This window comes from Pieris napi, chromosome 7 (genome assembly GCF_905475465.1).
Source record: "Pieris napi chromosome 7, ilPieNapi1.2, whole genome shotgun sequence".
Lineage (NCBI taxonomy): Eukaryota > Metazoa > Arthropoda > Insecta > Lepidoptera > Pieridae > Pieris > Pieris napi.
In genome coordinates, this window is record NC_062240.1 from 12491627 (window position 1) to 12517333 (window position 25707).

The 25707-nt window shown below is 35.6% G+C and overlaps 1 protein-coding gene across 2 annotated transcripts in view; it reads right to left on the reverse strand.

The window, feature by feature from the left end:
- Window positions 1-25707, reverse strand: part of LOC125050822 (bifunctional heparan sulfate N-deacetylase/N-sulfotransferase) — a 153732-nt gene that overhangs the window by 11911 nt on the left and 116114 nt on the right. For both annotated transcript variants that reach the window (XM_047650858.1, XM_047650859.1), the window contains exons 9-11: window positions 20134-20296; window positions 12230-12412; window positions 2772-2992 (exon numbers count right to left, since the gene is read on the reverse strand). In XM_047650858.1, coding sequence (XP_047506814.1) covers window positions 2772-2992; window positions 12230-12412; window positions 20134-20296 — 567 coding nt within the window. The remainder of the gene's footprint in view (window positions 1-2771; window positions 2993-12229; window positions 12413-20133; window positions 20297-25707) is intronic.

Below are 25707 nucleotides of genomic sequence, written 5' to 3' on the forward strand. Positions count from 1 at the left end.
CAGGCTGAAACTTTAATAAACGATTTTTTGCGCGTTTATTCGATACAACGTTGTCACAATGGTTCAATATAGCGATACTTGTATGTAATTTGATCGTGGCTAAGTCACGTTCCTGGCCCTGGGTTAGACTCCAAATTATAACGTTTTTATATCAGTAACTGACCATAATGTTCAATGTATACAGAGATATTTGTCTGCTTATGAGCACGTACATGGTTATGACTTATGACCATGTACGATATTTTTAGGTACATTAACGAAAGTATTTCGAAATCTTTGCTAAACGTATAGTCATTCGTAATCACGAATAACTATTCGTTTCTACATAATCATGTAAGAATTTATATTATATAATATTTATCTATCCAGGATATCCAGACCTAGCTCGTTTATCAGTTGTATGTTATGAATGGGTGTATAATATTTATGCCGTCACGATACATATAGTGATAAAATTACAATAAGAATCGGTAAAACAAAAGAAAATGTATACTTTAGTAATTAAGCCGAGTTAAATATTAATACTCTGGGAAATAGGTATTACGAGACCGAAAGTTGTCGAGAAAATAGGGTTCGTAGCGCTAAGTTATCTAGTGATGTTCACGTCCAATGTATGTACTTATAACCATTTCTCAACGTTATAATAAAGATAAATAGGTGTACGTGAAGTTCTCGACTACAGTGAATGGAAAATAAAATCGCTTCGTCCTCTTGTGTTTATTCGAAATATATATAACGTTCGAATAGAAATGGCTGACAATATTTTTAGTAATCTTTACTGAATATTGTTTAATATGAAAATAGTTGTGTCCGTTACTTAGGTTAATTTGTGGCAGTTGATGTTGCAAATATATATATATATAATGTATATGTGTATATATTATAATAATATATAATATGGACTATGGACTATGCAAAATAGACCATATAACAGTCTGAAATTTTATAAGTTTAGATTACAATTAATCTTAGCTTCATTCCAATCTAAATTGAGGCAATTTTTTTTAATCGATTTTACAATTCCATTTTATAATTATATAAAACTGCTATGTTTTATAATTATATAAAACATAGCAGCCACATATAAACAAACATAAAACACAGTTATCCGGAAAAAGATAATAATTATAAGAAAACATGACAAAAATTCAAGTTTAGTAAAATTCCTCTTTTCTATAAATGACTAAAAAACATACGTAGATATTTAAACCAATGTTCGTTATACATTAGTTAGTTAACTTACAAAGGCATTCTAAAAAAATATGCCGGATTTTCATATATTTCTTTGATCATCTTCTAGTCAAAGATTTCGGTAAGAGGCGCTCAGACATTTCACAATATCTTTAGAAATGTTCATAAATAGGGATTTATCATGTCTAGGGAGACATGATAATCGGGAAATTACGAAGATTTAAGAAAACATAAGATCTTTGTAATAAGCATAATAGGAGAGTATTTAGACTATAAGTTTGGACAACAATTATAAATGAAAGAAAAAAAAAATAGAAGAACACATGAAATTTTGATAGTTAATATGACATTTGCAGGAAATTAATCTGAATTTACCACTGTTGGCAATTAATAGTCCGTTGTACAAATATATGAAATATATATATTAAAACACTATGTTAAAACAAAATATATATTTAGTATTATCTTTTTATATAATCATGATGTTGAGAGTAAAACAAATACCCAATTTAACTAGGTACACAAATTATATCGGCCATTTTAGCGAAACGGTAAGATTTTATTGAATTTACATAAATCGTGTAAATTTATTCCCAGCCAAGTTATTATTAAAAGATTTCTCGAATTTATTTGATCGTCAATTGATCAATCCTCTATATTTTTTTGGTGAATTCGTTAAATTGCTAACGAATAAATTGTAGTGCACTTAATAAATTATAAATTTATTTATTATATTCACGCCTGTTTATAGGGTAAGTAGATATTACAGACACTTGCTACAGTCTTTATACACTTCTGTCGGTACTCTTCCTGATGCCACCAGACATAGTAGTTGGTTTTGTGAGATATTGACCAGCTCTAGTCCCACACTCACCAAACACACTCGCCTAATGATTTTTTTTGGTAAATATTCCGTATCGCGGCATCAGCGATTTTGAGGCTGATTATTTTTAACAGTCGCGTTATGATCTGTAAACATCATAACTAGTATTGTTATGATGGCGCATGAAAGAAAAAATATCAATTTATTAAAAAAAAAAAAATATACTAACCTAACCTAACCGAACAATATTAATAATGGGTTTTTTGGACAGCTCTTCCTCCGCGCCTACGATTTTTTATATACATTCTAGGGGTAAGGCAGACAAGACCACGTCGATAGTGGGGTGCTCTGATTCGGTTTTTGATTTTTTTTTGCGGTCATGCGCCATCATAACAACACTATTTATGGTGCTGAGAACTCATGACGAAGTCATAAAAAAATCAGCCTCAAAATCACTGGTGCCGCGATACGGAATATTTACCATTTTTTTATATGAGGACGATATAAACAATTGAAACGAAATTTAATGTTTTTGTAATATTTTAAGTAGGTACGTGGGTAACACTGAAAACGTTTAGAACAAGCCAGAAACATCACTAGTTGAAAACTTTTAAGAATTAAATTTTTAGAACTGTTTGGTAACCTAATGCAATATACTACGCATTCATTTGTCATTTGTTTTTGTGAATTGGCGGCAAATCTAAAACTCTTGTTACACGTGAAAATTTTCATATTATTATATATATTATAAACTTACCAATCTAGTCCCTTCATATAGTTGTTGTTATTGAAGAACTGGAGTTCCTCATATGTAATCGGGCTGGGTTGATTCGGTACCAGGACTGGATGCATCGCCAGGAACGTGTAGAGCGCGGTGCTTCCTGTCTTCTGAGGCCCGATGACCAGGATTTTGGGTAACGTATCGCACCACTTCGACTTGGACCAGATCCGTCTGTGGCGGGCATCGTCGCAGGGATTCTGTGAATTTTTATGTTAAATTCAGAAAATCTGTAAACTACATTTTTTATTAAATCAATAATTGATTCACTGGGAATCTAATCTAGGACATGTTATATGTGTGCGATAACCACGAACCCATAGAAGCATCTTAAAATATGCTTTGGAAATTTTGTGTAATCTTGTTATATATACGTATATATTTAGAAATACATGATTTAGAAGCAATGAGATTGAATGAATTAAAATCAAAACACGAATTCCTGAAACAAAACACGATCGCAACAAAACAACATAAATCAAATACGATTAAATATTTCTGGGCTGTTAATATAGGCCACGATTCTCTGCATAGAATAAAAAGTATGCTATCACATCGTTTGTTTTTCGATAAGTTCGCACAGCCGTGGTTTGGAGGTCCTCACGAGTACACACATACAATATTTCCTGTAGAGACATTTACATTATACACACATTCGTCAAAAGAATGCTCGCTGGACATAAATTTTGCGCTAATGAAAAGGTAATCGCCGAAACTGATGCCTATTTTTAGGCTTGTCAAATCGTACTATAAAAATGGTATCGAAAAATTGTATGACCTCTATAATTGTATCGCACTAGAAGGCAATCAAATTATATCCAAAAAAGATTTTTATATGTCTACTTTTCAACTCACCTAATACGTGCTATTACTTAATTTGAATTGAGTAAAGGATCTATTAAAATTATTCCCTTCGTAACTTGGAATAAATTGGTTTCTTAGAAAGCATCAACATTTTCAAACGGTACTGAGAAATTGTAACGACCAAACTATTGTGTATAGAGCAATCCATTTTCAATACACTCGATTAATTCCATTGCGAATAACTATTTTCTCTGAACTTAATACATTTATCGGATATCGAAGTACATTTTTCTCAAATTCAAAACCTTTTTCGTTGGTTTCAATAATCTTAGTTTACGTGTGACATTAGTAAGTTATACGGACGCTCCACCACCACGTGAATGTAGAGGTTATTTGAGGTATATTTCTTGATACCACGGGCCTAGTGAGAAGATTGAAAAAGACAAAACCATCCAAATAAGTGATTTAGTGTTCGTGCATGTTAGTCTTAGGTCAGTGGTAAATGAAAAATAGAACACAAGAATAGTGTCTTTACTTTAATAGAGACTTTAAGTAGTGTAGAACACTTTCTTATGTTAAATATCCTTTATAGTAAATGAGGTTAAATTACTTATTTGTCTTAAGTAAGGCAAGATCTTATTGTTTCATGATGTCTTATAAAACACATGTAAGCCTTAAACTCGGTAAGGCTGTAACGGGCTTATTACGTAAAGCGATCTTTTACAGTAATCAATGGTAGGAGAGCTGAAAAAAGAACCATTGGCGCTGCAACCTTTTTAGGTCTGGGCCTCGGATTTTGTATCCGTTTGATGATCATTTGTTTTATAATAGGCAAGTAGTTGATCAGCCTCCAGTGCCTGACACACGCCGTCGACTTTTTGGGTCTGAGACAAGCCGGTTTCCTCACCATGTTTTTCTTCGCCGTTCGAGCGAATGTTAAATGCGCACATAACAAGAAAGTCCATCGGTGCACAGGTGGGGATCAAACCTACGACCTCAGGGATGTGAGGGGTGTCTCACGCTGAAGCCACTAGGCCAACACTGCTCTTGAAGAATACTTAATAATCGTAAAATGATGGTATATTTTAGCGACATTATTTATACAAACAATTCCATTAAATACTTTTTGCTTTTATAAAGTACTTCAAGATCTAGTACGCAATAAAGTCTTTCTATAAAAATACTTATTACTTTATGAAAGTCCCCGGTGAATACAAAATTATATTCAGATCGGGACGGGCAGAAAGCTTCATTTTATTTTCCGTCGCTTTAAGAAAAAACTACTTTCTAGTAATCACAAAAGGTAATCTTATTATGTTTCATAATATTATTCGATATTATTGTCATTGAGTTTGAATACCAACTTGGCCTTGCCAGGGATCTTTATTCAAATCATTATATCCAATATGTAGTTTGTTTTGTTGTTTACGCCTTTAGTGGAATTTAAGGTATTGTGGGGTTTTTGTTACACTATAAGCCGTATATGTTACATGATACATATGTATAATGTATAACTTATTATCGAATTAGATAGGCTAAAGAACCTTTTTTATTGTCCGTTGAGTAAACCGACAAAAATTCTATTATGTGTAATTTTTGTTTCGTATGTAATTCTTTTTATTGAATATGCATTCTTGTTCATTTCGGGTCACCAGTTAGTTCATAATTTTGCTATAGATTTTGTGGTAATGCTATTTTCTTTAAATAATTGTTCCATTTGTGTATTTCTACAGCATATTATTTAAAAAAAAACTATATTTGAATACGAGAGACTATAGTTAGTTTTAATAATCATTTAATGGGCCAGGCATATTAGACCTAACTATAAAGAGATATTGTATAATTAATAACTTAAAAAAAAACATGTAATTAAAACGCATTTATATCTATTAAATGTATTTTAAAATTTAAAAGTTAAAGACAGAATTAGTGTTGTTAAGAGAAAATAAAAAATCCATGAATAAGTTTTACTCGGATCATTGATTTTAATTAATGCACAGGAAGAGTTCTTCAAGAAGGACCGCGGGTTTCTCCCGCTATCGAGAAGACAAAACCATATTACTAAATATCAATTCAATAGAAAATATTTAGTTATATGCTTCCGAACCCGTATATACCACATCCCATCAAAAAAGAGACGATCCAAACTGTACACTATCTGAGAGAGAAGAGAACTAAACTTAGTTCTCGAGTGTATAATCACCGAACAATCCAGGTTAGACTTCTTAAAGGAAACGCGATACTCTACTTTTCTCTTCTTTCTTCATCAAATCAGGGTTCACTGCCGAATTTAGTGACAGATTTGTAAGTTTCAACATAGACTCATTAAACCTTAGATCTGAATATTATAAAATAGTCATGAACTAGTAGAAAAAAAAAAAAACTATCTAAAGTTTAAGCAAGATTGTTACTTTTTTTAACCGACGTAATCATTCAATGTATCGCTTATAAAATTAATGAGATTAAAAGAAAAACTATTAAACCGGCTTTAAAAATAATTTACCATAAAATAAAATAATCCTCAAAACTAAAGGCAAACGAATGTATTTTATAACTCAACATTGTTTCATTTCATGAACTAGAGAAACAAATTTATTAAGTTCATAAAATAATTAAGCCGCAGTGCGGAGTATATAAGTTAGACCATGGATATTGAGAGGTATGAAGTAGGATCATGTTGAAGAGCAATTATGTATATTGGCGAGAATAGAATTCGCTTAATGGATTTCGTATTAACTTGATGTAATTAAACAATTATGTATCGCCGACTCCTAGTGGGAGTGCCATGCTGTTGCCTTCGGGCTTCAGCCAAATGGGCAGGCACGACCGGGGCAGTACCACTGTCTCTTAGAAAACCGGCGTGAAGTGATGCAATAGGTTCGCCTTATTGTTCTCGCGTTTCGTGCGGTGAGAGAGACTCCCGGAGCCCATCCCCCCCCCCCATATGAAATATGAAGGTGCAGAAAAAAGAGAATCTACCCCAGGGGGGTACCACACGCGCTCGCGGTGGAGAATCCCCCTCTGGGCGTCCAACACCGGGACACTCAGCACCCGGTGGTGGACGCACAGGCTGCCCTTCGTATTCTGGGGGGGGCAATTCTGCGCTGAACATCAAAAACAGTTATCGTTCTCGGGGCAAACGGAGCAACTCAACAAAGGCACCCCCGTCCACGCTCGCCGTGGACTTCACAAATGTTAGGGGGCTCAATTCCAATATCAACGCAGTCCACTACCATTTAGAGACTGCGAAGCCGGCCTTGCTCTTTCTTACCGAGACTCAGATTTCCTCCCCGGCTGATACTTCCTACCTCTCCTACCCGGGGTACAAATTGGAACATTCATTTGTGCCGCGGGCGGGAGTTTGCGTGTACGTCAGAGAGGATATCTGTTCTCGTCGCCTCGGGACGCTTGAAGGAAGGGACCTATCCAACCTCTGGCTGCGCGTAGACTGCGATGACCATCCGCGATTCTACGCATGCCTGTATAGGTCCCATAGCGGAAATACCGAAACTGACCGACTCATTGAGCACATCCAAATGGCTACAGATTCCCTGCTCGAAAGGGTTCCTACCGCTGAAATCGTGATACTTGGCGATTTTAACGCCCACCATGCCGATTGGCTCGGCTCTGAAACCACCGATCACGCGGGAAGATCCTTTCACGACTTTGCTTTAGCCTACGACCTGACACAAATGGTCCCTGCGATTACGCGAATACCAGATGTGGATGGTCATAAACCCTCTTTGTTGGACCTTCTGCTGACTTCACATCCGGAGAACTATCAAGTCTCTGTTGACCCGCCATTGGGTTCATCAGATCATTGTGTGGTCCGGAGTACTGTGCCATCTACGCGCCCTTCACGGCCCCGCTTTATGGGTTGTCGCCGTATTTGGCACTATAAGTCAGCAGATTGGGACGGGATGCGGTCTTTCTTTGCGTCCTACCCTTGGGGGCCTATGTGCTTTTCGCCGGAAGCTCCAGATTCCGTCGCCGCCTCTGTCGCCGAAGTGGTTCTGCAGGGCATGGAACTCTTTATTCCGTTTTCTGCGGTGCCGATCGGTGGCAAGTCTCAGCCCTGGTTTAAACGATCTTGCAAGGTGGCCTCGCGTCGAAAGCGAGAATGCTTTAAAGCATGGGCGGAAGCGGCGAAATCTCGTGATGCCAATACCAGCGAACTTAAAACAGCATATAACTCAGCCTCCAGGTCCTTCAAACGGGAAATCACTAATGCAAAGTCAGAGCACATCGCCAGATTTGGCGAGAGATTGGCCCAACTCCCATCAGGGACTCGAGCCTTCTGGTCTCTCGCCAAAGCTGTCCAAGGGAATTTTTGTCAGCCCGCCATTCCGCCACTGCACAGGGAGGATGACTCTCTGGCCCACACTGCGAAGGAGAAGGCCGATCTTTTGGGCTGTCTCTTCGCGTCCAACTCGACTTTGGATGACCGAGGGAGATCACCACCGACCATTTCGCGGTGTGATTCTTCGATGCCGGAAATCACATTCCGGCAACGTGCTATCCGCAAAGCACTATCTTCCTTGGACATTCATAAGTCGAGCGGGCCGGATGGTATCCGCCCAATTGTGCTGCGTACTTGTGCTCCTGAGTTGGCTCCGGTCTTAACGCGCCTTTTCCGGTACCTGTACTCGCTCGGCACTGTCCCGAAGTGCTGGAAGACCGCTTCGATACATCCGATCCCAAAAAAAGGCGATCGCTCTGATCCGTCCAACTATCGCCCAATAGCTATAACCTCCTTGTTCTCCAAAATAATGGAAACCATTATTAATAGCCAGCTCTTGAGGTATCTAGAGGGCCACCAGTTGATTAGCGATTCTCAGTACGGCTTTCGTCGTGGTCGCTCAGCTGGTGACCTCCTTGTATACCTTACCCATAGGTGGGCAGAGGCAATTGAGTCCAAGGGGGAGGCGCTGGCGGTAAGTTTGGACATAGCGAAAGCCTTCGATCGGGTGTGGCACAGAGCACTGCTCTCGAAGCTTCCAGCCTATGGGCTACCCGAGAAATTATGCGATTGGATCTCCAGCTTTCTGGCCGATCGGAGCATCAAGGTCGTCATCGACGGAGCATGTTCCGACCTTAAACCCGTGAACGCTGGGGTCCCACAAGGCTGTGTTCTATCCCCGACCCTATTTCTTCTGCATATCAATGATATGTTGCAACTTAGCAACATTCATTGCTATGCGGATGACAGCACTGGGGATACTTTTTACACTGGCCGGGCAGGTATTTCTCGGGCAGTTGTCGATGAGTACCGGAACAAACTTGTGTCTGAAGTCGAAACTCTACTACGTGGAGTCTCAGACTGGGGCAGACTAAACCTAGTCCAATTTAACCCCAAGAAGACACAAGTTTGCGCGTTTTCCGCTAAAAAAACACCCTTTGTCGCTACTCCTCTTTTCGAAAACACTCTTCTTAAAGCCACAGCCAGCATTGGAATACTTGGCGTTGACATATCGAACGACGTTCAGTTTCGCGGTCACTTGGAGGGAAAGGCTAAATTAGCCTCCAAAAAGCTTGGTGTGCTCAGCAAGGCGAGGCGGTACTTTACTCCGGGCCACCGCATGCAACTATATAAAGCGCAAATTCGGCCCCACATGGAGTACTGCTCTCACCTCTGGGCGGGGGCTCCCCAGTACCAGCTCCTTCCACTTGACCGTATACAACGCAGAGCGGTTCGAATCGTCGACGACCAATCCCTCTCCGAGCAGCTTGATCCTTTGGCGTTGCGTAGAGATGTGGGGTCACTCTGCATCTTCTATCGCATTTACCATGGAGAGTGTTCAGAGGAGTTGTTCGGATTAATACCTGCAGCTGAATTTCATCATCGGACGTCGAGACAGAATACGAAATTCCACCCGTATCACCTCGACGTCCGCCGTTCCACAACTGAGCGTTTTTCAAGGCAGTTTTTGCCGCGCACCACCACTATGTGGAACCAGCTGCCCACTGAAGTATTTCCGAACCAATTCGACTTAGGGTCCTTCAAGAAAAGAGCGTACCAATTCTTAAAAGGCCGACAACGCACTCGCGAGCCCTCTGGCATTGAGAGTGTCCATGGGCGGCGGTATCACTTAACATCAGGTGAGCCCCCCGTTATATAAAAAAAAAAAAAAAAAAAAAAAAAAAAATCGCCGACCCCCACGCCCTTGTCTGGGTATAAACAAAAAGTAAGTAGAAGAGGTTTGGTACTTTTTCCGTATAAATGAGCCAATCCTTTTTGCGTCTTAATTATAAATAGGAGTTTATGCAGAAACGGGCAGGCTCATCTGATGTTAGGTGATAACAAAGCCGTTTTACACAAGGCTAGCGAGTGCATTGCTGGCATTATAAGAATTGATACGATCTTTTCTTGAAGGACTTTAAGTCGAATCAGTTTGGAAATATATCGGTCGGCATTTGCCTTAAAAAACGCTCAAATAATAGCAATGTTTAAACTTATAAGGCCCGGTATCAGTTAACAATTTGTCCAACTCACCGACGCCATGCTATAGTCCATTCACAACTGCATTATTTTACGTCTATCTGCTGTCAGATAATACCTTTGTTATCAGTTAGATGTGCATCCAAACCATACCTTTGTGTTCAAGACGGGAGCCTATAGGCATAACCTATGAAGAATGACAAGAATTCCTTTTTAAAAGATAAAACGAGCTTATTTTATTTGTTGCGTGTATATTTAATTCGATTTACACTACTCAACCACCTAATAATGACAATATTAATTATGTATTTGTGATAATTAATAGTGTCTTGATCTGCTAAAACAATCAATATACTCAATACACGATACTCAAACAAACAACAATCTCTCTAGATAACATAAGGGAAATGATCTGCCTCGATATTAAAAAGATACAATTTACCTGTAAATTTATCAAAAAATCTGTCAAATATACAAACGACCGACCCAAAGCCGCGACCACATCAATTTAAAACAATATAGGAATATTATTTTACTAAAACGCATTGGTCAATTGACGGAAACCAATCGTTTATTTTACTGAATAAGATTATAATTTTAAGCCACAGGCAACTACTGAAGATTACTTCAGTAACTAAAGGCCGGCAACACACTCGCGACCCATGGGCATATCATTCATGTCCCCTGTGCTATAAAAAAGAAACTTTTTAGTAGTGAAATGTAAACAGTGTATTTAATAAATAATTTAGTGGAAATAAAGTGTTTTCTATTTTTGTTTTTATAATGACGTATTTTTAACTTTGATTATTGCTTTATTACTTCAATAGATATAATACTAGCTTTCATATTTCTAGAATTCAAATTCCCGTTTAGTCATGCAACGAAACTTTTGTTTGGTTTATGGAATGTGTCATTGAAAGTATATCCCTAGTTTTAACGTACAATGCGTCTTGTGTTTGAAAAGTTTTGAAGAACGTACCAGGCACAGTTCGATCGAATGCACAACAATGGCACGAGAGTGCACAATGCTGTACTGATTTCTCCAAAATTTTAAATGCTATAGATTCTTACACGTACCTAAAATGCGTAATCTTGTAGATTACTACAGCAGGATTACAGATTACATTACTTGAGGCAGTGTTGTCCTAGTAGCTCCAGCGTGCGACTCTCATCCCTGAGATTGAAGATTTTGTCCCGGCCTTAGACCCAAAAAGTTTTAATCTTTGTGCCTATTTTTGGCAAAGGCCTTCTCCAAATCCCGCCATTCCTGTCTGCATTGTGCCACTCTCGCTTGTTATTTCTTTAATTTGTCTTAATTTGTCTGTTAAGTGGTCTTCCTCTTTTTCTTTACCTTGGGTAAAGATTGGTGCCCCCCCATTTCCACTTAAGTTTATTTATGTTACAACATGCTAACTTAGTTGTTCGTAAAGATTTATTTTATCTATGCTTATAGTCACTATTAATTCGATACATTTAACGTAGCTATAAACACTAGAAACAATTTCGCAAGAACACTACAAACACAACATTCACTGATTTAAAGTCTTAATAAATTCCAGTACAGAATACCTAGATTTTTCCCGAACAAAGAATGCGAAGACAGGAGACCTAGGTAATATGAAAATTACTGGAGTGTAAAGATCTAGATCTGGAATGTACCTAGCTCAAAGCTCTGTATTGCAAGGTATTTATGCGGGAAACGAAAACCGGAACAAACGTAGCTATCTCTTTGACAGTTCGCCTTTGTAATGATGCACAATTGTAAATATTAATAACTGGCTATTGCTTACGGCTTTTTGCAACTTAATTCTGTTTTCATCTCAACTGAAATAACAATTATCATTCTCGTTATGAAGCTCTTGATTCTTTGTTATTTTTGATTTTTACAATAGTATCGAAGTATCTAAATATATAAAACAAAGTCGTGTTAGTTACACCACTTATAACTACAAATCGGCTGGACCGATGTTAATTATCTCTTTTTTGGTGGATTCTTCTCCGCTCCGAATAGCAGAATAAGTAATAAAATAAGTGATAAGATAGAATCAACGGCCACCGAACCGTTCTTTGTGGTACAAACAGTTTAAGACGAAATATAGTTTAAATGAAGATCACAAATCTTAATATGGTATATTATTTAAAATTGTTTAATAATTTGAAACTAATTTATTAATAACTTTTATAGCTTACTTACCCCCCACAATGGGTTCAGCTCATCTGGTCTGAGTTGGAAGTATTTCTCAGCTAGAGCCAGCGGAGGTGCTGACGCGAGACGCACGTTGGTCCAGCATCGGAGGAACTTCACGACGGACTCGAAGGTATAGAGGGCCAGTCGATCATTGCCGTAATTCGACATATGTGTCATGAAGATATTTATCTGAAGGAGATTTTTTTTCATTATTTCTAAGTTGCATAATTGCTAAACAGTATTTGTTTTACGACTACATTCACGTTTCTTTTTATCAGAGCATAAACACAATTTGATAGAGACGAAATACTAAACGTAAACAGTGTGCAAGAAGTGTGATTTAGGGGGCTTAGTTATATATGTCACCGTAAAATTGTAAACACCGTTAGATTGTAATATATCTCGCGAGATTGTAAACTGTCGAAAGATTGTGAACCTCAACGAACTGCTTACAATTTAACGTATTATTATTCGGTAGTTATATGAAATTGTTGAGTAGTAAAATTAATCTGTAATTGACCAAAGAAGTTTGAATGATAACTAAGTTAGTGTAGTACAATCTACCGAAAAATAATAGGTTAAATTGTATGAAGTACGCTGAGGTTCACAATCTTTCGACAGTTTATAATCTCGCGAGATAGATTACAATCTAACGGTGTTTACAATTTTACGTTAACATATATATATAAATTACTATTATTTTATTTTACTCCAACATATATAAAGACTACTTAAAATTTGCGTCGCAACTAAACCACCACGAGATAAATCCACAGTATAACTTGAAAACTCCGATTGACATATCTTTGTACTCCGACACGATACCAAAATAATAATTATATATTTATTCAATCATTATAAATGTCTATTTTGTTACATTTCATAATTGTATTAATATAAAATAGCAATAAATGTATTTATTTATTAACACTGTTGCATTACATATTTGGCACATATACAATATACATTTAGATAACATACATTAAGGAGGCAACGGGCGGCCTTATCGCTAACAAGTGATAGTGTTCAACAACAGACAACGATAATTTCAGGAAACCAGAGTACGGAAAAATAATTACTAATTATTTAATGTATAAATGAAATATTCCATCGTTTTTTTTATTTAAAAAGTTGTGAGTTGAAATGATTACTTTAAACGTATTAAACTAAGTTTTTTTAATAAATCGATGCAATTCAAATCTTAATTAAAACATCCAAAAAGGGAAAATTCAAATAGTGTGATAATTCCCCCGTCCTAAACAAACTAGACGTCCACACCAAGGTCAGGGTTATTTATTATCGCCCGTGGAAGCACCTCTAACCCCACGGTTATTTAACTGCGCACTATTGGACCAGAATTTGATGTACGGCCAACCCAATGAATTTCAAATGGCACTTAATTTACTTATTGGGAAGTCCTCTATTAATTTTGTTACAATGTTCATTGTCTTTAGTAGTTAAATATATTGTAGTGTTTTTTGTTAAACAAAAGAGGATAATGGCTGACAAAACCCATATAGGCAGCGGTCATAACATTATCACAGAAATACAATCTGTATAACGCGTACCCACGACTTACGTAAAACGTATCTACGGAAGCTGGGATTGTGATATATTTGTTCTACTTTCTGATGAAATAATTAAGAATATCTAATTGATTGTAAATAAAAATTAGCAGTGTTGGTCTAGTGGCTTCGGCTTCGGCTGATCTCTGAGGTCGTAGATTCGATACCCGTTTTGTTCGCATTTAACATACGCTCGAACAGCGAAGGAAAACATCGCGAGAAAACCGGCTTGCCGGCGGCTGATCACGTACTTGCCTTTTACATTGACAAATAATCATGAAACAGATACAAAAATGTTAGGCCCAGACCTCAAAAGGTTGTATCGCCACTGATTTATTTTTATTTTATTGATCAGTAAATATGGAAAGATTTATGTATTTCATAAAATATCCAGTCGTCATTACCTAATAAATATTCTAAAAATGTATTTAAAATATTATAAAGATGTAATATTTGGATCTTCAGAACCGATATTAAAAATTATTTTATCAATAGAAAGCCTCGTTATTTGTTTCTATATTAAGCCTGTGTGTCTGGGCTATATTAAGCCGAACTTTTTTGTGGTTTTACAAAAAAAGACATTAAAAACGGTCTAACGAAAACGATGTGTACGAACGCTCCTTTACTCTGATGTTCATATATTGTTTTTTAATATAAGATTATATTAAAAAGATAGTATAGATTATATTAGAGAGATATGGACAGGAGGCTCAACTGACGTTAAGTGATATGTACGCCGCCCATCGACACTCACATTGCCAGAAGGGTCGCAAGTGCGTTGCCGGTTTTAAACTAAATTCTTAATTTTAAACATTGAGTTCTAGAGAAAAGTTGTACATTTCGATCATGCCTACAAAAAACTCAGCGACATGTATAACTATTTTATTAAATAAAACAAGTAGTAAAACAACTGCACTGATTTTATGGAGGTTTCACCAATACATAGAATGAGGTTTACGGGCCATGGTTGTCCGTGCGAAGGGTCGCTCGCTAGACTTTTACAAAACTCTAGCATACACTATTATAAACACGGGTTTTAACAAAGGTTTATAAGTTAGATATTAACGCAGTTATACATAACATACACTAAAATCAAACATAATATTCTCCTTTTAACAATATTATTTTGACACACGACTAAAATATTGTTTTAAGCTTTTAAGTTGCTTTTGTTATGCGTTGGTCTATTACATATAAAAGGAAGTCAATAGCAAATGTCTAAACACGATAAAAGCAACCGAATCCATTTCTAAGAAAGGTGTAAAACTCATAATGGTTTTATGTGAATTGAAATATATAATTGTTCAAATGGACGCAAAACACCTAATCCGGAAACTAATATATAAGAAAAGAAATGAGATTATTCGAAAAAAGTGCATTTTTCAATCTCAGTCAGCGCTGACAATAATCGAGAAAGCTTTTCAAAGTAAGATTAATAATGAAGTTGCTCCAGAATGTAGGTTACCATTACTCCTATATGAGATTAAGAATTCTTAGATCTCAGAAATCTTTTTTAATAATCAGATCAAATGCTTTAGTTAACAAAATGATCTTCAAGAATATAATAAAAGAAATAAAAAATGAATAGCGGGCATTCTAAAAGGGGCAAAGTTTGTAACGCGTTTCTGACACTAGAACAAATTATCTCCTGTTGGCTTTGGATTTTACTTAGGCTACTGATCGAGTCATCGAACCTTTAGAATGATCTGTCGTGAAGAATATCTGGTGGTAAATAAAACCATAGCCAGTACTGATTTCACTAAGTATTGTTCCTTTTCTGAAAACTACAGAAAACTTAATACGAAGCAATACATAATAGCTGTAATTGTAAAATTCGTAGAGAAAATTCACTTCCATGTTTCTGCCTACCAGACTCGTAATCATTCTTTGTTTCACGTTCCTCGCATCAAAACCACTATACAAATAACTCTAAGATTTGTATCGCGCAGCCTGGACATACAACGACCATTATTAAAGCCCTGACTTGTTAAAGCTATCGCGGAATATGCTTAAAAGGTGTATAGAGCTAAATCCCCTGCATCATGTACACAGCCTCACGTACATACACTCACACCACAACATAACACATTCAAATTAGGTATTACTTAGTTAAGTGTATTTAATAATATTTATTGATTTTTTCCCCTCATAAATTTTTGAACCTTTTTATTTATATATTATGTATTCGATCTTTGGCTATATCTTTAGGATTTCGTGTTATTTATAATATATGTTAGCTGTAGGATTACGAAATAAATAAATAAAACATAATTTACATTCTATTTCACATTTAGATTTAATGTCATTATAATTTTGAATTTGGAATGTTTTGTGCATATCAATACAGGGCATTAAAATTTCAACTTAAAATTTTCGCAGAATAAGTAGGAAAATCGTTTTATTTTTGTAAATATTTTGGAGGCGAATGCTGGAGTTTTCTATGTTTTTTAATATATTTTAATGTACAATTGGTTTTTAACTATTTTGACTAACACAATCTAGAGTACATTGCTAATACAATAATCTATGAGTTGAAAAACCTTAAGAGTGAATTAATTTATGCTATATTTTCTCCGGGATCGGCCTTATCGTAGATTTGGACAAACTAATTTCTGCGACTCCATAGGGAGTAACTTCAACACCATTACTGTTCCAGTTAAACTCGCTGACGTGATTGGATACTCAGTTATAGTAACTTAAACCGAAAACCAAAGATACACTAGTTACGTTGGTTGGGTTTGTTACAGATCGTTTAGCTGTTTAGTTTTTGGTTACTGCATATTGTTTTTCTTAAATATTCTCTGATTCTCTGCGTTCAATAAATACAAATTTATCCTATATTTGGGACGCAGAATTCTCTCTCTCCGATACAAATAATTGTAAAATTTCGATAACCAGTTGTGATTAGGTGATATGTATTATATATAGCGTTTGTTTTATGCGAGTTCCATACATCTGAAAACTTTTTTATTTATATAAAAGTATTTTATTTACAAAATGCATACCTACTAATAGTTTTTTTACATACTAATAGTAGAAAAACACCTTTTATATGGCAATCAAGGTCTTTCTACTAGTTTTTAAAATGTACGACTTAAAGCTACTTTTGGAAAAAAATATTTTAATAAAGTGATGATGTAGTGATAAAATAATATAAGAATTTACCATAGTGATATGACACATTTTGTATATATAACAATATATAACTTCTATGTAAAATTCTAACTTTTACGACAAATTTGCACGCCATTACGTGTGGCAGAATATGCAAAGTTTAGAATGTACCAAAAATCATAGTTTTGTACCATATGGCAAATAAATATTATTATAAAAAAATAATCACCAAACTAAAATTACACATTTGTCAACTATGGCCTACAAACGCGAAGTCTACAAACAATCGAGCCTGCGTTAAACATTCAGTGATATTCTGATGATGTTGAATATTTTAATACTCATGTAAAGTCAGATATTCCAGTCCATTTAATATGTATTACTCTAATGTAAGCCTCTGTGGGCAAGTGGTTAAGTGGTGGTAACTTTTTTTTTTCTACTAAGTATTTATTACATTCCTTTTCTTTTTTTGCGACTGAGGCGCAAACAAGCTGCTGTGGTCTCTGGCAGAATGACCAGCGCTGTGGAACATTCTGCTCCTCAGCATAATGCTGAGCCAGGGCCAATTACAGCCTCAGCACACACGCATTACACACTTGAATGTAACGAACCGAATGGGAAAAGGGAATTTTTTTATTGTTTTTAATATCTCTCATTTTATTTTTTTCTTTGATTATTGTTATTTTGTGTGTTAATGTGTGTTCTTTTGTTTGTAATTATTATTGTTATGTCTATGTCTAAATAAAATATTATAATCCATTATATTATAAATATGATTATATTATAAAGATTTAAGAAATACATTTAAACAATTGGACTGCGTTAGCGAGATAGTACCAGTCTTAATTAATTTAATAATATATTGTAGGTAAGGTGAAATTGATGTGACAAATAACAATTAAAGTACATGAGGCATTTGGTGTACTGTATACCTTTCAGGAAATTTTATATGTTCTGGACGTAAGCACATAAAGCTCGGCTTAAGTGCAAACCACACGTTTATCACCAGCGTTTACTACAAATTAACTAGTCTATTTAAAACGTTGCTCAGTTACGTCAGAGGTTAAACCAGCAGACATATTGCTATGCGAATGTTCGCACGACTTTATTATGCATTGATAAACTTCGTTGCATACATGAAATAGACAGGCCAGCAATCAAAAACGCATATCTTATTTGTCTCAGAGATAATTTGTTTGTAATGCACTGTTTTTAAAAATAAATGAAAACTGGAGGAGTGGAGTAAAGATCTACTTTGGTTACTATAGTATACACTGTTTTTATGCAATAGATAATTTGTTTGTATATATGATATGCGGTCAAACGAAACTACGGTTGTATGTAATGGATACGTTACAGATCGTGTAGTAACCTTTACTTTCTCGGGTTGCATAACTAAACTAAAATTACTATTATAGTACAGGGACAAACGGGAACTAGGCGTGTGACGTTAAGTGATACCGTAGACAGACAAGGAGGCTGGGGAGTGCGTTGTCGACCTTTACAAATACGGTAAATTCTTATCGTCAAGGATGTTGAAATTGAAAAAAATAGAGGTCTTGGATTATTATGGCGTAAGGAATAATCTTCACTTCAAATTTCAAGCAAATAGTGAAGAGTCTACGTAAATACAATGAGAGCATATATGTATAGAAACTTATATGTTTCTTTATTATATATTAGATGGCACTATCAGCCATCGCGGTTGGAAAAAGCAGTTTAAAGTTTGACAGAAGTAAAAGTCATCGTCATTGAATTCAATATTAATTAATTGTGAAGTTATTGTAAAAAGCTTAAAAAGGGATTGATAATTTTAATCATAGACTTTTAATGCCTTTTCTTTATTTTCAGGTAGGATAGTATTATTTAAGTTTAAGATATTGTAATTAGTATAGTGTGTAAGTACTAATATAAAAATCTTTATTTTCAGAGGAACACAATTGTTTATTTGAATTTCATCAATTCAATAATATAATCTTATATATATTTAAATAAATACCGTCTAGTTACATCTATGTTAGTCGACGCGGCCATGGAAAAAATAAAATAAACATACATATGCAGAACTGTATCTACCCCATACCCAATTATATCTGACTTCAACAAACACAATGAACGAAGTGAAAACTTTAGTAATTTAAATTCAACAATGTTTAGTTCAAGAGAATTTAATCCAGCCAGGTATGGTTCTTAGGGGAAATAGGAGGTAAACTACGGACAAATTAGACACTAATTACATTTCAATTAAGGAACCGCCTCCGAACTTACTAAAAATACCACCAATATATATAGTTCATTTGTCTTCAAGGATTTCGCCTTAGGTTAACTCAAGGAATAAGACAGTTTTTTTTTATTACAGTTGTGGAATAATAGATCAGCGATTAACTTTATGCATCTAATGAAACCTTGTTCAGTTGCTAACAAAAGATGCTAGTTTACAATTATCTGAATACGACCTTTAGTTGCCAAGAAATTTGTCAACAAATATCATCATCATCAGCCATTATTTGGTCCATTTCTGGACGACGGCCTCCTCCATTTTTCTACAATAGGAGGTACGCCCTGCACTGGCCTTTCTGTATACATTGCGAGCCATTCTCCTTGACGATTTCAGTCGGTGGACTGACAGTGACGATTTCAGATTGCCAGTAGTTGGGCGGCCGCGCGGTATTTTGTTCTGCCGATATCCATCAGTTGCCTTTGCCCACGCGAGCTTTGTGGCCTGCCCATCGCCACTTATATCTTGCGACAAACATAGCATACACTTACGAAATTCAGCTCTCGTATTTCAAAGCCTACCTTAAAACCAAAGGCGCTACAACCTTTTTGGCCTTTTCAGTATCTGTTTCGAGATCATTTGTCAATCTAATAGGCAAGTAGGTGATCAGCCGTGTCTACGCGCCGATCTTTTGGGCCTTAGACATGCTAGTGTTTGTGTTGCATATTTTCTTCAGCGTGCGAACGAAATTTAATGCGCAGATATAAAGGAAGTGCATTGGTGCACGGCCGAGCTTTGAACCTACGACCTCAGAGATGAGAGTCGCATGCTGAAGCCAACACTATTATAATAAAAATAGATGATCATACACCAATATTTTGCATTTCCAACAGTATCACAAACAAACCAATCAAACCGCTAACATTATATTTTGATGTCAGTTAAAAACAGCTCAATAAATGAGTATTAATATACATTTAATTTGTCAATAACAGTTCAAATTTTAAACTTACAGGATTATTGATGACAGTCTGGAAAAGCTCGCCGCCCTGAATCGACTTGTCGAGTCGTTCCCGCCCGCCCGGGTATCTCTCCAGCAGTAGCGTGTGCGTGAAAAGCCCACAGGTCTGCCGAGGTAGCACCATCACGCCTCTATGCTTGAAGCCGCGACGCAACCTGTCGATAAGGAATTATAAGACTAATTTAAAAACGGGGACTAAATGGTCCATTACCATGGTAACAAGCACGGCGAAATAATTTAGTACACGTTTTAAAAAGCCTGTAAAAGTCTTACAGCGATACTTAGAGTAAACCTAAACATTTTAGTAAACAATAAATTCACCTTGGACACAACTAAAAAAGGCATGAAGTGTCCGATGTTTCCTAAAGCCAATCGTTAGCTAATCAGTTGCGCAAGAGAGCTGTATCTCGGATAAGGGGGAGCCCTAACAGCACGCTAGCGGTACTAGCGGAAAGGATGGATGGCCCTTACCAGGGTATCATTGCAATGGACTGCACGTACCTATTTTGAATTATATGATTTAACTAGCTGGCCTGGCGAACATCGTACCGCCTAACAGTCGATTCTTTATTTTTTTTAATACTTATTCTGCTATTCGGGACACCGGTCTAGCTAGTAAGATAAAAAAAAGAAAGTTGATAATACAACAAATACATTATGTCAAAAAATAAAAATTTACCTTCCCGGAACCCCTCCACTAATACTTGAACTTTATGATATGGTATTAAAGTTCAAATTGCCTTTAAATATTATTACGAATATTTTGTATGGGAATATAGAAAAGTGTTGTTTTTAGACTTATTCACTCAATTTTTTAAATTTTTCTCTCCGTAAGAACCATCTTCGTACTTCAAGGAATATTATAAAAAAAGAATCAGCCAAATCGGTCAAGCCGTTTTCATGTTATGTCGTGACAACGGAAAACGGGTTTCATTTTTATATATATAGATATACTCTAAGCTAACCTACTAATATAATATTTTGGACAATTGTAACAAAGACAATAATAACCATATGGACTTATGATTGTCTGCCTAGATAAATACATTATTATTATTCGATTCCGTTGTTTTATTTACCTCTCAGGGATAGGTTATAGTACTGATTATGTTGCAATTAACAGCGACATGCTGATGTTTATGAGGCAAATAGAAAAAAAGACATGTTTAAATGTTAAATAAATTGAAACGATAATATTTTTATATTTAAAGACAATAGAAATACTGAATTCTGAATAAATTAAAATGTTTGTTGTTGAATAAAGAAAAAGGTTCATACCTTTTTCTTTATTCAACTTTGTAATAACGATATACATATTATGACTTGGCACAGACTTCAAAAATTATAGAATATCTGTAAAAAAAATATCACTTCATTGAAGATATATTCCCAAAAATATTTTATAGTCCGATATCCAATACAATGATTACTTTGGCATGGCTGTTGCAAAATGCTAATGTGCAAGAAGTGGTAATAGGCGGAGCATATAGCAAGATTGTACATAAGAAAGGTTGACTTTCATCACAACTATATGGAAAGAACCGAGAGGAAGAAGTAGAAGAAGAAGTAGAAGAAAGCATTAGAAAAAGGTGGATAGAAGACGTAGAAGCGTTAGCAGAAAGCTATGGATAGAGAAATTTGGAAAAGCTGGGGGGGAGGTTCCGATCAATGGTACTGAAGGAAGTTTGGATATCGAGTAACAAAAGAAAATTATATAATAAATATATATATATTATTATGAACATTCGTAAATATTGGAAATAAATGCTTTAAATAAAGGCTTTATGATTATTATTACTTTAAATTGGAATTGCATCCTTATCTTTAAGGTCTAATTTAAAGGCAAACTAATAGTAAACTTACGTAATAAAACACGTAAGCATTTTCATCGACACAAATGTACAAGTTTTATATTAAAGTTATTAAAAAAAACAATAGAAAACCGCAATTAGGCCATCGAAAACCGTAAACATTTCCGAGCCACATTCAATATACTGCACAACAATTTTTGCTTTGGACCAAATTCAAACCACAGGATATAGGGTAAATTCCAGTTTTCAAAACAATACGAGATATATTCTATTTTTATCTTTACAAATGAATGATTCTTTAATCCACATGTGCAACGAAATAAATGCAAAAGCTTTTAGTTTAATTTCCAACCATACAAAGTGAACCTTCGTATTAATTTGATAAAATGCTGTGGATTTTAATTTGAGTAAGTGTATTTAGAAGGGTGATGCTTAATTGTCAAGTCTTTAAGAGTATTCAATCATTGGGTCTTGGTTTTGGTAGACGTTCATATTTCATTTGTACTCTCTTATTATAGATGACATTGAAAATATGTTTGATATAAATCAGTGGCGCCTCAACCTTTTTAGATTTGGGCTTCAGGCATGTTATAGGCAAGTAGGTGATCAGCCTCCTGTGCTTGATACACACCGTCGACTTTTTGGTCTCAGACAAGCCGGTTTCCTCACGATGTTATCCTTCACCGTTCAAGCGAATGTTAAATGCGCACATAGACAGAAAGTCCAGTGGTGGGGGATCGAACCTACGACGTCAGGGATGAGGGTCACACGATGAAGCCACTAAGCCAGCACTTATCTTCAAAAGGATTTCCACGTAAGAAAATGACATGATAACTTAGGAAGGGGCAGCGCTAACCAGATCCTTGCAACTTCCTCACAATAGTAGCAGCCCTCATTATCGCAGCACAACTCTCGAGGGGATTCTTTGTATCGAAGAAGTCGCATGGGTCCGCTAAGCATCCGCGAATATACAATGTTAATACATAAATAGCAAGTAGGAAGGAAGGAAGGAAAAAAGAAAATAATAATATATGACTAATACGTATTTTATTTTAGACATACGAGGTGACGCTCGTCTCTGAATAACATATATAAAAAGAAATCACGGTGAAACGCGCGTTTTTAAGAGTCGCACGCTTTGTCACTAATCTTATCACACGTACTTATCGTACGTATCACAAAAATAGTAATTCGTACGTAGGTTACGTAGAAACAACACGTTCCTTTATGGTCTTTTTTTTCAAGTCACGGGGCAAACGGGCAAGAAGCACCTGATGTTATGTGATATACACCCATATACATTGCCAGAGGCGAGTGCGTTGCAGGCCTTTGAACCTATTATATTTTTCAACTTTGTTAATAATATAAATAATGGCGTTAAGACATTGATTGTACAGCAATTTTTTAATCGCCCATATATTCATATATTCAACTATTTTTGTCTGATACAATATATACACAATAATGGTTATATGGATTTTGTTTGTGTTGTACATCGGATATAGCAAAGCGTCGAATCACCACAACGGAGCGTTTGTGGCTAGCACGAGTTTGGCAACCACATAGCGGCGGCACTAACATTGCTTGGATCAACGTAGCTATGTAAATACTCATATGCCACAATATAGCATACTATATAGAATACTTTTAAAAGGATTTATTTCCGTAATCCAACTTCTAACAAAAATTATATACAACAAAAAACAATTATAATAACCATATAGCTAAAGATGGAATATTATTTACAAAAAGGTTAAAACATTTACGAAAGGAAAATTCAATTAAAAATATTCAATACATTTGACTAAGTAATACCTGATTCGGCTGTGTTGTGTGATGGTGTGAAAATGAGGGTTTGTACGTGAAGATGTGTTTGTGGGGTGTGCTTATGACGCATGTGATTTAGCGCTATGGATGTTCTTAATACTCCTAGCATATTCCGCGATAGCTTAAACAAGTCAAGGCCTAAATAGTGCTCGTTGTATGTTTAAGCTGTGCCATAACTGAGTTTTTGTACTATGAAATAGTATAGTATACTTTTCTCTGTTAATATGTATGTGATGTTGTCTTAAGGAAGCTTCTAAGGTTTGAAGAGATATCCTTTGGGTAAAGCAAAGTACTTACGAATCTTCAGCGGTATTAAGCGCGATTAACATTGCCCAAAATATAATATCAATTATTTGGACATATTATTGCATTTCAATCTATTTTTAGTTTTATTATATTGAAGTTAACGATTAGACTGAGTCCAAGCAACCAGTCCTGGCTAGCTTTTAAATATTTTTCACCAATAAAATTTGTTTTATTATTATTATTTAATAAATGTATTCTATAGAGTAACAGTACAATTACCGGCTTGGCTAAACAAATTATTAAAAATACAAATAAATCTTCAAGGCAATAAGCGAAATTATTGACAAAAATACACATACGGGTGGGACAGACTAGAATACAATTGATCTATTAAAAAGTAAATTTTGTACTACTGTATCGAACTGTACAAACACACGAAAACTATTTTCTAAATTTCCCCTTTATAACGTGTATAACTTAGTAACAGTTCCTCTGTAAGCGATATTTAAATATTTCAAACGCTAAGGGCATACGAAAATGTTTCGTATTCAAAAACGCGGGTGCTTAGCGATTCTAAAAGGTGGGCGACAAAAAAGCTTTTCCCTGTATGTCCGTTTCAGAAACTTTGGAAGGGTGAATTCAGGATAATGGGTTGTGTCTGTGTTGTTTTTAAACCGAGACTGTGACGGTTTTCCTCGCGTATTAACGAAAGAGTCGTTTTAGGAAATAAATTCCTTTTATAACTGTGTATCTGTCAAAACCTATTACTTAAATGGTCGCTTTGTACATACAATACAATCAAATGAAAAAAAAAAACACTTAAATTTTTACTTTACTTTATATAGAAAAGGAAAACATCGGCCAGAATATCCTGGCACCCATGTACTCATACCGCAAGAGAATTTTACGATTATTGAACTGAGGGCTTGCTTTATAGGCAAACAGAGAATGAGCATTTAAAATTAAAATTCTAGTACATAACGATTATTACTCAAAATTCACTTAAATATATAACTATTACATCTATATGTGGTTGATATAAAAAGATTTACTTTAATAGTCGTCCTGTAGCTAAAATAGAACACCATGAAGAGAATAGGAGACCTTTCTCCGATGTTGGGTTGGGACACATTGATTGGGTTGCCATTATTAAATTAAATAATTTAAATGTAATTTAAAAATGACATTTATTCAATATTAAGGAGACACGGTCTGAAGAGATGAATAGAAAAAATAATATATAAATAATTATTACTTATGAAGAATGCATTATAATATGTAAGATTTAAGACCAATAAATCATTAAGAAAACTAAGTCACAATGATAATTAACATAAGTGGAAATGGGCGGGACAAGAGAAACAGAAAAGTGAACCAACGAAGTATTAGACTGGTGCAAAGAGGAAGACAATTTAAAAGGTGGATAGACCAAATTAAGGAAACAGCAGGTGGAACATGGCAAATAGTGGCACAATGTAGACAGAAAAACTGGCTTAAGAAACGCTCAGTTGTGGAACGACGGACGTCGAGGTGATACGGATGTTATTTTGTATTTTGCTTTGACGTCCGAAAATGAAACTCAGCAGCAGGTATTATTCCGAACAACTCCTCTGCACACTCTCCATGGTAAATTCGGTAGAAGATGCAGAGAGACCCCACATCTCTACGCAACGCCAAGGGAT